The sequence below is a fragment of the Cricetulus griseus genome, chromosome 5 (assembly GCF_003668045.3).
Source record: "Cricetulus griseus strain 17A/GY chromosome 5, alternate assembly CriGri-PICRH-1.0, whole genome shotgun sequence".
NCBI lineage: Eukaryota > Metazoa > Chordata > Mammalia > Rodentia > Cricetidae > Cricetulus > Cricetulus griseus.
This window is the reverse complement of record NC_048598.1, coordinates 180,301,295-180,318,109: the sequence shown is the minus strand read 5'-3', so window position 1 is coordinate 180,318,109 and position 16,815 is coordinate 180,301,295. Positions and strand designations below refer to the sequence as shown.

At 40.2% G+C, this 16,815-nt stretch overlaps 2 gene segments (V, D, J or C); both read left to right on the top strand.

Moving 5' to 3' along the window:
- Positions 1-3,734: 3,734 nt before the first annotated feature.
- On the top strand, positions 3,735-6,738 carry LOC113838589 (the record flags this gene model as incomplete). The annotated part of the segment is given in 3 exon segments: positions 3,735-3,807; positions 3,911-4,209; positions 6,730-6,738. Coding segments are annotated over 3 exon segments (354 nt in total), but the record flags the coding sequence as incomplete, so codon positions are not given.
- Positions 6,739-12,199: 5,461 nt separating this feature from the next.
- Positions 12,200-16,815, top strand: part of LOC113838588 — a 14,675-nt gene continuing 10,059 nt past the window's right edge. Inside the window, 2 exon segments of the V gene segment in view lie at positions 12,200-12,245; positions 12,327-12,650. Coding sequence covers positions 12,200-12,245; positions 12,327-12,650 — 370 coding nt within the window.

Sequence of the window (16,815 nt, the reverse complement as noted above, 5' to 3'; positions counted from 1 at the left end):
CAATTACACTGTCCAAATCAGGGACACTCTGCCATAATTTTAATTTCCCTGACATCCAATTCTTAGAGTACACTTGATAATAGGTCCTTGTGTTCTCTTGGTGCCTGGCTGTCATTTACAAAATATCCTGCAGGTTCATTCAGCTATATTAGTGTGTAGACTCTTGAGAACATGATTACCCATTCAACACTAAAGAAGCACCTGGGGATTTATGTGCATTTCCTGACACATGAAATAGCAGCTCATAACCACCTATAAGGTCAGATGCACTGATTTGTAACCATTAAGTCTAAACTACCCATACAGATATACATACACATAATTGAAATAAAGTGTTTCTGTAATTTTTCCCCTTCCAGCTCTGGTACATATTCACATTTATGAGTTCTTAGGTGATATAGATGAGGCCTGGATTCAAATGGTAATATTTCTTAGCCATATTCCTCATATTTTGAGTAATAAATACTGTTTTGTGATACTGCTAATCCCTGTTAAAGATTATTAACACGTTACTCCCTGTTAAAGTGCATCCATGAGATCAGCAGGTTCTCAGATATCCCAGGGAACACAAAGTTAAGAGGTGATGTCCTCATAAACAGACATCTTCTTGTACCACATCCTCTGATTGGAAACCTTCTTCATGACCAACGTACATAGGTAGAAAAGTTTTCATAAAACCAACATCTATATCACCAGACAAATGGATATCTCCCAGGGCAGGGACTGTAGGATTCACCTTCATGTCCAGCTTCAATCTGAGTGCTGTGGATCAAACTGAGACACTCATACTGGGATGCAGGCCCCATTCCACAAAGCCATCTCCTCCATCCTGAATTCTCTCAGTACACAGTGTACACATTAATAAAATTATTTTAACCTATAAAACAATACATTTTATACTCATATTAATACTAAAGTTTACTTTAGTCAGATTCATTCCTTCATAAATTTTATTGGCTTTTGATACAAGCACATACATTACATGTCATTGTATATAAAATATTGTGTTTTCTAAGAGTTTACAACGAAGATATAACATATAAAGGAAGCATTCATAACCCTACCTAGACTATACACTTATACACTCTACAGATTGTATTGAAAATGGGAACAAAATTAGTGATGAATAAATTTGATCAAGTACTCTTTTAAAATATATATTCAGAATGTTCCATGGAGGTTATTTGCTGATATTGAGGTATTTTAGCTTTATGGGGACACTTACCACACCCATATAACTCCATGTGAAGGTAAATGCACCTCTATTTCCAAAGATGACTCTGAAGTCCTGAGTGTGCTCTAAGACTCTGTTGCACCCAGAGACATATCAGTGAACATGAGGGAAACTTAGGCTCAATTACTTTGGGCTGGCATGACTGTAGAACTAGGGCTGGCTTTGGAGTTGCTGGATGTAGTTGAAAAAAGAGAGAGGCTCCTTGAAGGTCAGACAAACAGCCATATTACACAAGAATTCATGTACTAGGTAGGTATAAAAGCAAATGATTTTAAAAGACAAAAACGCAGTTTCAATTATTGATTTTTAAACCAATTATTGCAAATATAAAAATGAATATCATGAAGCCAATCTTCTATATATCTTTAAAACTCAGCAAGTTATAGAATTGATCACATTGGTTGACTGGAATGTTCTAGGAAAAGATGAAGGAAGTGAAATAATGATCAGAATACTTTGTGTGAAATAAAATATTTTCGGATTAATTATTTAATTTTTGAAATGCTCCATGAGGTGGTTGGTGGTGTACACCCTTAATCTTGTCACTAGGAAGACAATGTGAAGAATATATCTCATAATTCTATATCAGTTTAGTATACATAGATAGTACAGGCCAAGCAGGTGTCCCTGTAAAAAGACAGGAAGTAAGAGATTCAGTTCATCTACCTATGAATATCTCTTTCTTCCTGTTGATATGATGTGTGTGTTTGTTATGATAACATAGCCCACTAAATGAATATACATGTGTCAGGACATAAGTAAGCTAATGACTGATCAAACACTTAAGAAAACAACCCTCCTATCAAATAGAAGAAAATTATAAAAATGATTGCCTTTAGTATGAATTCTTTACCTTAGGAAATTGCTTATTCTTAGTGAATTTCTTTAGTGGACTCATGGAATAGAAAAACTCAAGGAACAAGGAAATATGGAATATTAATAAAAACAAATTCTAGAGTAACCAAAGACAAAATTACTTGCTAAATAGACTCATGCCAAGTTCTTCAATATAGTAAGAGCAATGTACATTCATTTTTGTAATAATTCTTCCCAGATTTATTTACCACAATGAAAACATCATATAACCCCAATATGAGACATACTGAGAATAACGACTGAAAAACGTTCACGTAAAACTCAGAGCACCAGGCATGGGGGACACTGCCCTCACAGTATAGGAGGCCATCATTGCTTGAATGAGATGGCTGGATCACTAATGCTCAGACCAGTCTCTACCTCTGCCACTCTGAGGACAAAGATCATGCACGCACATAAATGGACACAGATGTGGGGTCTCCCCAACAAGCAGCAAACAGACATTCTCTGAGAGCTGGCTCTACTGGTTGGCTCCATCTCTGCACTCACTTCCCCAGTGGAGTTTATTTCCAAGGCACAGAGCAAATTCTTCTCCTCTGTGGTCTCACAAAGCATACTGAAGACTGGGAAGGTGCATTCCTGCTATGTAGAGAATCCAGAATGAATTTGAGACTGTGTCTGTTGGGTTTTCTGATTTCTGTTATGTAGGCTTTGGAACTTGAAAGGAAAAGGCAGGATAAGTCATCTTAGTGAAGGAGAAGAGGAGCAGGCTACAGGGAATTACTGGAGTTTTGAAAGGAAAAGTTGGGGGTGTGAGAGAAACTAGATGGGTGTGTAGGAAGTGTGAGAATTGGGGAAACAAAAATTAATGTCATATAAATGCCATAAATTTGTGTGCTGTTATAAAAATTATGAGGTGTCCCCATTACGTTGACTATATGAACATGGAGAAATAAAAATTGGCCTAAGACAACATAAAGACAATAATGCATTACCTAGTGTGAGTTAGAAAATGGAAAGGAGAGTGGGGATTATAAAGTGATCATAAGGAAAACTTCAGGAGGTGAATTAGTGAGTACAGAAAATATAAAAATGTCCTCATAAAACCACTAGGAAGAGAAGCAGTAAACAGGAATTCTCCATGTGTGGACGTCCTGAGGCCTTAGGACAGCATTCTGTCAGAAAAGAGTAAAATCCAGAAAGTCTGAAGTGTTCCTGTCGAAGGGAAGGAGTTCTGTTAGAGGCAGCAATGAACCTGTCCACTCTCCACCTCAGGGAGAAGCCGTGTCAAACACAGACAAGGGAGACTGAGCACATATCTAAAAATACAACACTGGTTGCAGCTTTTCAAATTCTCACTAACAATTAGGAGACATGACAGTGTGGAAACACAGTGTGTGCTGTGAGTTTGCTGAAAAAGGAACTAAATTAAGTGTGGCGAATTCTTCACATGGAAAGAAAGTGTGTGCACAGAGAAACGTTACTCTGTCAATTTCTGTATCTGTCATCAGTGCAACTGATTTCTTATATCTGCTCTGATCTTCCCAGTCCATCTTTAGAGCCTCCTATAGCAGGAAGACATGCAAATGAGGCTTCTCTGTGCCCATGAAAACCAGCCCTGCCCTGAACCTGCAGCTCTGACACAGGAGCCCAGCCCTGGATTCTCAGGTCCTCCCAATCTGTGATCAGCACTGAACACAGGCCACTTGCCATGAACTCAGGACTCAAATTGGTTTTCTTTGTCCTTATTCTAAAAGGTAACTTATGGAGACAAACTGCTGTGTGTTCAGTTCACATGAGAGAAAAGAAAAAAATTAGGTTCTGTGACAGTTTTCTGACTAGAATTCTCTGTGTTTGCAGGTGTCCAGTGTGAGGTGCAGCTGGTGGAGTCTGGGGGAGGCTTAGTACAGCCTGGAAAGTCCCTGAAACTCTCCTGTGAGGCCTCTGGATTCACCTTCAGTAGCTATAGTATGGACTGGGTCCGCCAGGCTCCAGGAAAAGGGCTGGAGTGGGTCGCATACATTAATAGTGGTAGTAGTACTATCTATTATGCCAACGCTGTGAAGGGCCGATTCACCATCTCCAGAGACAACGCCAAGAACTTACTGTTCCTACAAATGAACAGTATGAAGTCTGAGGACACTGCCACATATTACTGTGCAAGACACACAGTGAGTGAAAGCTGCTGTGAGCTCAGACACAAACCTCCCTGCAGGATGCTCAGGACCAGCAGGGGGCGCGCAGAGCACAGGTTCTCTGGGTCACAGAAAAGCCTGTAGAGAAGGGTATAAAGGACTGGACTCCTCTGTGTCTGGGGTGCTGCTCCATGTCACAGTCGGGGATTCTTTCTACAGGCGTGGTGTCCACTAATCCTTGAAGGGTCCACAGGTTTATTTACTCAAATTTCAGTTATCTGTGGATATGTGTGTCTATTATAACCCTTCCCTCTGTTGCTGTCTCTCTCTCTGTCTTTCCCTCTCTCCTTCCCTCCCTGTCAGCTTGTCTCTCTCTTCCCCTCCCTCTGTCCCACTCACAGATATATATAAATCCCTGTGTGTGTGTGTGTGCGTGTGCGTGTGCGTGTGCGTGTGTGTGTGTGTGTGTGTGTGTGTGTGTGTGTGTGTGTGTCTGTGTGTCTGTGTGTCTGTGTGTGTTGTGTACATGTTGGTATGAGGTGACTTCCTCTATTGTTCTGATCCATGTGTTTTGAGATAAGTTTCATCACTGGCTCTGGATCTCACAAATGCCTGGATTGGTTGCTCAGTAAGTGAAGCTGATGACACTGATATATATCTCAGAGGTGGCCTTACAGAGGACTCAACACAGGTCCTTGCTCTTGTGTGGATAGAACTTGAACCACAGAGCAATCTCTACAGCCCCGTTATACATGTTTATCATGAAGTAAGTCTCTGATTTGAACAACAGACATGGAATCACACAGGGCAAATGATTCTCTATGGGGACCAGGATCAGATCCTGAAGAAACAAAGTACTCTTGAGATTGCAGAACCCTAGACTCAGGGCAGAGATTCAGTAATCTTCCTGTTAGAGAAGGACACGTCACTGTTTTAGATGTTGTACTCAAAGCTCAGAGTACAAAAGCAAAAGTTTGCAAATGCACTTCCTGAAAACTGAAATGCTTCTAAAACAGGGAAAGCAACACAGTGTGGAGAAATCCTAAGAGGAGGGAAGTGTGCAGACACCACACACCCCACGGAGAATTTTATTAGTTATTCTTTGGACCATAATAAAATACCTGAAACAATTTACTCATGAAGTCTGTTATTTGCTTTTCTTTGGCTGGAATAAGGTACCTAAGTCAAACCAATTTATGGGACCAAAGGTTAATTTTAGCTTAGGGCTTCAAGGGAAAAGTCTGTAATGGTGGGGAAGGAGGCGGTCAAAGAGCTTGAGGAGGAAGCTGATAGCTAACATTGTAACCACATACAGGAGGCATCGAGAAGAACCAGAAGTGCAATAAGACTATAAACTCTTAAAGATGACTCTAGGGATGCATTTCTTCTACCAAGTCTCCACGTCCCAAATTTTCCACAACCTCTCACTCTAGCCACAAAAGAGAGGAGTCATTCATTTGAGCTATGGTTTTTCCTTGCTCTAAGGCTCAGACCAGGTCATAGAGAGAAGTCAGAATGACAACCTGAAGCCCCCATGTACAGTCCTGAGGCCCTACACCTGCTAGATAAGCCATGTCTGAAAACTTCAATGTCATTCCAAATCTGTTCCTCAAACTTGGAACCAAGTGATAATGCTTATGAAACTCTGAGTGCTAAGAATAAGAATTCATATCCAACCCATAGCAGAGTGCAGTCTCCAAGTCAGGAATTTACACAATACTACCAAGTCACATAACCTACCTAAAAAATAGTCAAAGACCTGACTGAATCATTCCTGAATGAAGGCAACAAATGACAAATGAGAATGTGAAAAGTTGTTCAACATCAAGCTGAATAGTTTTAATAATATGTTTAAAGAAAACTTTATCCTATATTTCTAGAAGTACTCTGTGTGAGGATGACGATATTAGTCATACCTTCCTAGGGGAACAGAATCAGTGGGATGAAAATGTGTTAAAAGGGGCACTATTAAATTGGCTTACATGATATGGTCTCAGGCCTCATACAGAGATGCTAAGGATATAGCAGTTGCTCGTTTCACTAGACTGGATATTTCAGTACTCCTAATCTGATGCTGATGGTCTGGAAGACACTTCAAGAGATCTTGGTATGCTGTCTATGTTGGAAGCCCAAGCTGCTGAATTTTTTGTTTTGATTTATTGTTTCAAATATGGAACAAACTTGCTTCACATGTCAATCCTTTCTCCCTCTCCCTATCCTCCCCCCAAACTCCGTCCTGCCCTCTCCCAACCCCCTCCACTCCCATAGTAGGTATGTACCTTGATGGGTGCTCCCCAATGTCCAACACATCATCCAGGGAGGGGCCTAGGCCCTCCCCCATGTGTCCAGGCCAAGAAAGCATCCACTCACGTGGGATGGGCTCTCAAAGTCCCTTCTTACACCAGGGATAAATACTGATCCACTACCAGGGGCCGCATAGAGTGCTGAGGCCTCCTCGTTGACTTCCATGTTCAGGAGTCTGGATCAGTCCTGTACTGGTCTCCCAGCCAGCAGTATGGGGTCCACGTGCTCCCCCTTGTTCAGGCAACTATTTCTGTTGGTTTCACCAGCCTGGAACCAACCCCTTTGATATTCATTGCAACTACGTTCCAGAGTTCACTTCAGTGTGTATCTGTGGGTGTCTGCCTCTGCTTTCATCAGCCACTGGGTGAGGGCTCTAGCTTGGCATATAAACTAGTCATCAGTCTCATTTTGGGAAAGGGCATTTAGGGTATCCTCTCCATCATTGCCTAGATTGTCAGTTCCTGTCATCCTTGTAGATCTCTGGAAATCTCCCTAGTGCCAAATCTCTCCTCTGACCTTTAATGGCTCCCTCTGATACAATATCTCTCATCATGCTCTCCTCTATTCTTCCCACACTCAAAATTTCTGCTCCTCCATGTCCTCCTCTCCCATCCCTTTCTCCCCCTCTCATTCTGCCAGCTCCCTCTCCCATACCCACAAGCTCCCAATTAGCTCAGGAGATCCTGCCCTTCCCGTTCTCTGGGGTCCATGCATTTTTCTGTTAGAGTCCTTGTTTCCTTGTTCCATTTGTGAAGAGGCTGGTAATCCTTTTCTCTATGTCTAAAATTCATGTATGAGTGAGTACATACCATGTTTGTTTTTTGTGACTGGATTACCTCACTCGGATGGTTTCTTCTTGTTCCATTCATTTGCCTGCAAATTTCTATATTCCTTTGCTTTTTTCTGCTGAGTGGTACTCCATTGTATTCATGTACCACATTGTCTCTATCCATTCTTCAGTTGAGGGGCATCTAGCATCTAGGTTGCCTCCAGGATCTGGCTATTACAAACAATGCTGCTATGAACATGGTTGAACATATGTCCTTGGTGTATGCACATGCATTATTAGTGTATATGCCCAAGAGAGGAATTGTTGGATCTTGAGGTAGACTGATTCCCATTTTTGTGAGCAACCGCCACACTGATTTGCAACGTGGTCTTACAGGGTTGCACTCCCACCAGCAATGGAGGAGTGTTCCTTTTCCTCCACATCCTCTCCAGCATAGATTGTCATTGGTGTTTTTTATTTTAGCCATTCTGGCCGGTGTAAGATGTAACTCAGAGTTGTTTTAAGTTGCATTTCTCTGATGGCCAAGGATTTTGAGCACTTTCTTAAGTGTCTTTCAGAAATTTCAGATTCTTCTGTAGAGAATTCTTTATTTAGTTCTGCACCCCACTTTTTAATTTCATTGTTTGGGGTTTGGTAGCATGCTTCTTGAGTTCTTTGTATATTTTGGAAATCAGTCCTCTGTCAGATGTGGGGTTGGTTAAGATCTTTTCCCAGGCTGTGGGCTGTCATTTTGTCTTACTGACTGTATCCTTTGCCTTACAGAAGCTTCCTAGTTTCAGGAGGTCCCATTTATTAATTGTAGAGCTCATTGTCTGTGCTACTAATGTAATGTTCAGGAAGTAGTCTCCTGTACCAATTAGTTCAAGGGTATCTCCCACTTTCTCTTCTAGATGATTCAGTTAAGCTGGATTTATGTTGAGATCTTTGATCCATTTGGACATTAGTTTGTGCATGGTGACAGATACGGATCTATCTGCAGTTGTCTGAATGTCTGAATCCAGTTGTACCAGCACCATTTGTTGAAGATTCTTTTTTCCATTGTATAGATTTCACTTCTTTGTCAAAAATCAGGTGTTCATGCATGTGTGGGTTTATATCAGGGTTTTCAATTCAGTACCATTGGTCTATCTGTCTATTTTTGTGCCAATACCAAGCTGTTTTCAGAACTGAGGCTCTATAGTAGAGCTTGAAGTCAGAGATGGTGATGCCTCCAGAAGTACTTTAATTGTCCAGAGTTGTTTCGGCTGTACTGGATTTTTTTATTTTTTTATATAAAGTTGAGTATTGTTCTTTCAAGGTCTGTGAAGAATTGTGTTGTGATTTTGATGGGGATTACATTGAATCTGTAGATTACTTTTGGCAAAATTGCCAATTTTAATATGTTGATTGTACCTATCCAAGAGCATGGGAAATCTTTCCATGTTCTGGTATCTTATTTAATTTCTTTCTTTAAAGACTTAAAGTTCTTACTGTACAGGATTTTCACTTTTTTGGTTAGCATTACCACTTTATGTTCCTTGTGGATATTGTGAAGGGTGATGTTTCTCTGATTTTTGTCTCATTGCATTTATCATCTGTATATAGTAGGGCTACAGGTTTTTGAATCATTTTGTATCCTGCTACTTTGCTGAAGGTGTTTATAAGCTGTAGGAAATCCCTGGTAGAATTTTTCGCGTCACTTATAGAGACTATCACATCATCTGCAAATATTGTAAGTTTGATTTCTCCTTTTCCAATTTGTATCCCTTTAATCCCCTTTTCTTGTCTTATTGCTCTCTAAGACTTCAAGTACAATACTGAAGAAATATGGAGAGAGTGGACAGCCTTGTCTTGTTCCTCATTTTAGAGGAAACGCTTTGATTTTCTCTCCATTTAGTTTTATGTTGGCTGTTGGTTTGGTGTACATTGCTTTTATCATGTTTAGATATGTTCTTGTTATTCCTGTTCTCTCCAAGATCTTTATCATGAAGGGATATTGCATTTTGTCAAAGGCTTTTTGAGCATCTAGTGAGATGATCATGTGGTTTTTCTTTTGCGGTGTGTTTAAATGCTGTATTACATTGATGGATTTTTGTATGTTGAAACATGCTTGCATATCTGGGATAAAGCCTACTTGATCATAGTCGATGATTTTTCTGATGTGTTCTTGGATTCGATTCCCCAATATTTTGTTTAGTAGTTTTGCATCGATGTTCATGAGGCATATTGGTCTGTAGTTCTCTTTTTTAGATGTATCTTTGTCTACCTCGGTATCAAATTGATTGTAGCCTCACAAAAAAGAATTTGGCAATGACCCTTCTGCTTCTGCTGTGTGGAACAATTATTAGAGTTGGTATTAGCTCTTGTTGGAATTTCTGGTAGAATGCTGCAGTGAAGCCATCTGACCCTTGACCTTTTTTGTTGGGAGGCTTTTGAGGACTGCTTCTATTTCATTATGCATTATAGGTAGATTTAAACTGTTTATCTTTTCTTGGTTTAAAAAGGTGGTGTTATCTATCCAGAAAATTGTCCATTTCCTTAAGATTTTGAATTTTCTGGAATACAGGTTTTCAAAGTATGACCTGATGATTCTCTGGATTTCCTCAGTGTCTGTTATTATATCCCCTTTTCCTTTCTGATTTTGTTAATTAGTGTTCTCTCTCTCTCTGTTCTCTCTCTCTCTCCCTCTCTCTCTCTCTCTTTCTCTCTCTCTCTGCCTTCTGGTTAGTTTGGATAGAGGTTGGTCTGTCTTGTTGACATTCTCAAAGAACCAACTCTTTGTTTCATTTATTTTTTGTAATTTTTTCCTAGTTTCTACTTTATTGCTTTCAGCCCTCAGTTTCTTTATTTCCTGGCATCTACTCCTCTGTGGTGAGTTTGCTTCTTTTTGCTCTAAAGCTTTCTGTTGTTCTGTCAGTTCTCTATAGTGACTAGTCTCCAGTTTCTTCATGTGAGCACTTAGTGCTATGAACTTTCCTCTTAGCACTGCTTTCAGAATGTCCCATAAGTTTGCGTATGTTGTGTCCACATTCTCATTAAATTCTAGGAAGTCTTTCATTTCTTTCTTATTTCTTCCTCAACCCAGGAATAGTGCATTTGGTTGTTATTTAATTTCCACGAGTTTGTAGGTTTTGTCCAATTTGTATTGTTGTTGAATTCTAACTTTAAAGCATGGTGATCTGATAAGATACAAGGCATTATTTCAAATTTTTGTATCTGTGGAGTTTTGCTTTTTTGCCAACTATGTGGCCAAGTTTAGAGAAGGTTCCATGTGGTGCTAGGAAGAAGGTATATTCTTTTGTGATTGCATGGAATGTTCTGTAGTTATATTTTAATCCCAAATGGGTCATAACTTCTGTTAGATCCTTTGTTTCTTTGTTCAGTTTCTGTCTGGTGGTCCTGTCTAGTGGTGAAAGCAGGGTGTTGAAGTCTCCTACTATAAGTATGTGGGGTTTTATGTGTGGTTTGAGCTTTAGTAATGTTTCTTTCACAAATGTGGGTGCCGTCATATTTGGAACCTAGATGTTCAGGATTTAGATTTCATGTTGATGGACTTTTCCTGTGATGAGTATGAAATGCCCTTCTTCATCACTTTGGCTGGCATGGGGGCTCCACAGGATGATCAGGGCACTCTCCACATTGAGAACACACTGACACCTGTTCTTCTTATACAGAGATATGTTTCTACTTCAGCAAACTATCAAAGCTTTGAAAAAAGGCATTTATAGACTCTAATGGCCACCATTTGAGATTTCTTATCCATGTTTGTCTCACTGATAGACAGGGGTGTATCTGATTATCCATTCATTCTGTCATTGAAAAGTCTCATGACTCTATAGGATTACTTTAACCCCAAATCTATAGCTCTGATAGTATTATAGTTTCCCTTTGACATTCACAACCTAATAGTCGTGTCACACAGCTGATGACAGCAAAATTATTTCGTGGGACCCTAACATGGACAGTTAAACGCATTGTGCATTGATTGGTTCTGATGTGTTCCATTGTTTCCTGTGGATATAGATATGATTTTTTCCATTGTTTCCAACTGCAAGAATACAATTCTGGGCTTTGTATCTCACATGTAAAACATGGGACTCTAGAGCTGCCTAGCAGTGAAAACAGATGATTTCTGTTTAAATACTCTGAATTTATTTAATTACTATAAATCACCATAGACCATGAAGCATTTTAAATATGAAGAGAGAGAGATTTCTTATCTATTTCTGAGGTCCCTCTGGGAAGTATTAACTAATATAAAAACTGTAAGTTTAGGCTTTGGCGAAGTATACACACCTAAAATATCACTCTCTGAAACCATGACCCACAAATGTGGCACCATGGCCAGAGAGGGTTAAGCTGCAATCCAATTCCCTCATGTCTCTTTTCAGATAAACATTTAATATCAAGTATACTAAATGTTTGTGAGTTGCTCCCTCACAAGCTGAATTTTCTAGATGAGTGGTAAGAATACCATTAACCCAAATGACACTAAGAGAAAAAAGAAAAGATTCCTACAATGTTATTATTCTGGTTTCCCACCACTAAGAACTAAAATACATCCTGTGACTAAATCTAATTGATTTTACAACAATATGCACTGATGATGTGGTACTCTCTTTGCTTGCACAGTGTGCATGTGGACTCTCTTCATGCTTTCATTCCAAGTCCTGCACAGTGTGCATCACATAATTTCCTGTTTACAAGGAATTGAAATATCCACAAAGAAGTAGAAACTTTTCCAAATATTTCATCACACAGTATCTCTGAGAAGCATAAAGGAAATCTCGGACACCTGTAGGTGAACCTGGGAAACTTGACCCTTGCCCCTTTTATCCTCTCAGGATCCTCCCCCAATGCAAAGCAGCCTCAGGCTCAGAATGAAAGCCCAGGCCTAGCTGAGCAGCCCCATTTCCTTCTCACTGGAGCTTCCAGCAGAGCATGGCTGTCCTGGTGCTGCTTCTCTCCCTGGGGACCTTTCCAAGCTGTAAGTGTTCAGAGTTTGAGGAGAGGGACTCAGGCATTTTGTTATGGGTTGTATGACTGATGGTGATTTGTTTGTCCCCAGGTGTCCTGTCCCAGGTGCAGCTGAAGGAATCAGGAGCTGGTCTGGTGAAGCCCTCGGAGACTCTGTCTCTCACCTGCACTGTCTCTGGGTTCTCATTAACCATCTATGGTGTACACTGGGTTCGCCAGCCTCCAGGAAATGGTCTGGAGTGGATGGGAGTAATATGGAGTGGTGGAAGTACTGATTATAATTCAAATCTCAAATCCCGAGTCACCATCACCAGGGACACCGCCAAGAGCCAAGTTTTCTTAAAACTGAACAGTCTGCAACATGACGATACAGGCATGTATTACTGTGCCAGAGACACAGTGAAGAAACTCCTGTGTGAGCCTGCACAAAAACCTCCCTGCAGAGACATTCAGGACCATCAGGGGTCTCTGAGTTCCAACAGAGACTTCCATGACCAGTATGGGGTTGCTTCAGAAGCTAGGGAACTCTGAACAATGCTTCATGAACATGTGTTTTTATGACAGCCCCTATGGTTTCCTCTTCCAGCCAAGGAAATCCTCTAGAGGACCATCTTCTGTCATATACTATTAAACTTACTATTTCTTTACTCGTGAGAAAAACACAGAATTTACCACAGACCCTGTAAGCTGCAGATTAGCATCTTATCATCAAAGAGATTGAGATATAACTATAATTGTAATATATTATATCAAGTGTATGATTTTTTTGTTCAATATATGTGAATCTACACACATGAATATAAGTGTGCACCTGTGTGTGTCTATGTGAGTGTTCATGTTGGTGCATGAGTGAATGCATGAGTGTGTGTGCATGAGTGTGCATGTGTGTGCATGTGTTTGCATGAGTGTGTGCATGAGTGTGTGTTTGAGCGTGTGCATGTGTGTGTGCATGTGTATGCATGAGTGTGTATTAATGTGTTTCCGCATGTGTGTGTGCATGAGTGTGTGCATGTGTGTGTGCATGTGCATGTGTGTGTCCATATGTGTGTCTATGTGAGTGTTCATGTGTGTGCATGTTTATGTATTAATGTGTGTGCGTGTGTGTGTGTGTGTGTGTGCATGTGTTTGTGTGTGCATGTATTTGTATGTGTGTGTGTGTGTTAATGTGTTTGTGTGTGTGTATAACTTGATTTACTTACATTTCAAAATGAGTCTGAAATCTATCTTCATAAGAAAACTTGGGACTTCTGAGTAATCTCTAGTTTATCCTCTCTTATTTTGAATGAGACGGAGAAACCACAAGTCCATGAAATATTATTGACTTTCAAAGACCCATTGGAAACTGAAATATCCATAGATTATTTGTTCTAAAGTTAGAGGTACCAGTAAAACTGCTTAATTGGTTATAATTTTTACAGATTACATTTTTATACACTTTCATCCTTGTAGAAATAAGATGACACTTCAAACTACCAAGTCATGATGCCTCTGAAGTTGTGTCCTGCACAACCAATCTACAGATTCTCAGGCTCAGTGTGCACATGCCAGCTGGTGTCAGCTCCAGTCCTGGTTCCATCTCCCCTATGTCCTTCCCATAGGCTATTGAGTTCTGTGATTTTCAATTATTGCTTTTGCTACCCAAAAAGGCTCCAGAGTTCCTGCTCTGGAAGTCTCTGTTGATGCTGACTAGAATGACTGGTGTCTCCTGTGTGAGCTGAGAAGTTTCATTCAGAGGAGCAGTGTGGGCTGTGGGCTCCAGGTTAAAGGATCATGGACTTGTGACACTGTAAAAGGGAAAAGAGAGTCTGTATATGTGAGGCTGAGGCTGCTCTGAAAACTCATGCAGAGAGTTTCCTAACATACACCAATAGTATGTGAGGAAAATTTGGAGACCAAACTGACTATGCTCTTAGAATTCTGACTACAGAACATAGGACAGTGACATGAACAACTCCACAGGATCCTGAAAACACAGAATCCACTATCATGTTACCCAGGGTGAGGGTGAGGATCAGCCTACATGGATGCTCCTGAAATGAGCAAGGAAAAGTGTTTAATCAATTTTTTATACCTAAAACATATCAGAATAAACGCCTCTCAGATCTAATCCCAAGGATTTCTCTTTTGACCAAGAAAATACAAAGTTATCTGGGAAAGGCTGACAATATGAATTAAATGACTTCTCATATCTTCATTTAGGTAAATAAATTATTGAACAAATAGGAAAAGGTGAAGATTTCCCCCTCAAGTAGAACAGAAGTAACAACAATGTATGGAGAGGCCCTTGAAATTATCCTCTCTTCAGTACATGATGTGATTACTTCTAGAGAATTATAAAGAAAAAGATACAAAGGTGACACATGTGTATTACCCAACACCAGAATAACTGTCCTTACAGCATAAGCCCTCAAAAGTTGGTACAAGAGTGGTATGTGTCCTGCAATGTTTCCCCATATTACTACTTGATGAGATGTTGTCTCATTAGAGTAAAGTAACACCTAAGCAAAAGTGAGTGGATAGTGTATACATCATGTGTAGGATTATCTGTAAGTGGATTTTTTAAAGTAAGTTAAAGACCCCACCAGTTCTTAGGTAGATGGGAAGATGGTGCCAGAAAAAGTGACCAACTAAGTCACTTATAATTAGCAGTCTCCCTTAATCATTTGCTTTCTGAATTTATTGCTTCAAAAATCACTAAACTGCTTTTATTATTTTTCTTTACTCTTCCGTATCTCCACATTTATACTATAAAAGTATACTATGTCATATTATTCTATCCAAAATCTGACACATCTTGCAAAATGGAGCTCTACCTACCTCATACTTATTTAAGCAGACTTAGGGCTGCCCATATGGGCATGTGGGTGGAGCCAAGGACTGCAACATAGGAATCCTACCATTGGCTCCACCCTCAAATATACAGTGGATCTGTTTCTTGTTCAGAAAAATACATTTTCAAATACTCCTCAGTAAGAAATAGAGCCAAGAAATCATCATGCCTACCTATAACAGAGTTTTGGCATGCTTGACTCCAGTTAGGGTTATACAGGTGACAACAGCCATGATGAGTTCATGAATGTGATAGCCGTGTTGTTTCCTGAAGACAACATTTAACACCAGTCCTCCCTGTGCTCCACTCTATACTGTCTTCCCTCCTCCTCTTCCTCAGTGATCTCTGAGCCTTTAAGGAACTTGAATGACACTGGAAATCTGGTATCACACAGAATATTAGGACAGGGAAGGACAGAACCTGCCATGTAGAGAATCCAGTTGGTGAATTGGAGACTGTGTCTTTTGAGTGTTCTCTCTTTTGTTTTGTAGGCTTTGAAACTAGAATGGAAAAGGCAGGGTGAGACATCTTTTTTTAAATATTTATTTTTATTTTATGTTGTCTTAAGGTTTTTATTGCTGCAACAAAATATCATGAACAAAAAACAAGTTCGGGAGAAAAGGGTTTATTTCACATACATTTCTATATCATGTGTTTCCACTAAAGAAAATCAGGACAGAATCTCAAGCAGGGCTGGAATATGGATGCCGGAGCTGATGCAAACTCCATGGAGGGGTGCCACTTAATGACTTGCTTTCCATGGCTTGGTCAACCTGATTTTTGATAGAACCCAGAGCCACTAGCCCAGGGATGGCACCACCCACCATGGACTGGGCCCTCTGTCATTGATCACTAAATAAGAAAATGCCTTTCAGCTGGATCTCATGGAGGCATTTCCTCAACGGAGGCTCCTTCCTCTCTAATGACTCTAGCTTGTGTCAAGTTGACAAGCAAACCATCCACTACATACGTTTATGCATGTAGGGAAGACATCTTAAGTGAGGGAAAAGAGGGGCAAAGCACAGGGTAATACTGGAGTTTTGAAAGGAAATGATGGGTGTGAGAGAGAAAGGAGATGGGTAGGTTGGAAGTAAGAGAATTGGGGAAAAGAAAACAATGAGGTATCAATGCCATAAGTTTTTGTGTTGTTATAAAAATTTATGAAGTGTCCCCATTATGTTGACAATATGAATAAGGAGAAATAAAAACTGGCCTAAGACGACATGGAGACAGTAATGCATTACCTGGCGTGAAGTAGAAAAAGAAAGGGCAGAGTGTGGATTATAAATTGATCACAAAGAGAACTTCAGGATGTGGAAAAGTGAGTACAGCAAATATAAAAATGTCTCCACAGCAACCACTGAGAGGAAGAGAAACAGTAACGAAGAGTGCCTCACTTGCAGACTTCCTGTGGTCCTAGGACAGACTCTCTCAGAGAATAGGAAATTCCAGAAAGTCTCAAGTGTTACTGTCAAAGGGAAGGAGTTCTGCTAGAGGCAGGTATGACCCTGTCCAAGATCTACCTCAGGGAGAAGCCATGTCCAGCACAGACAGGAGAGACTGAGCACAAATCTACAAATACAATCCTGGGTGGAGCTTTTTAATTTCTCACTAATAATTAGGAGACTTGACAGTGTGGAAACACAGTGTGTGCTGGGTGTATGCTGGAAAGGAACTAAATAAAGTGTGGTGAATTCTTCATATGGAAAATGTGTGCACAGAGATATGTTACTCTGTCTATTTCTGTATC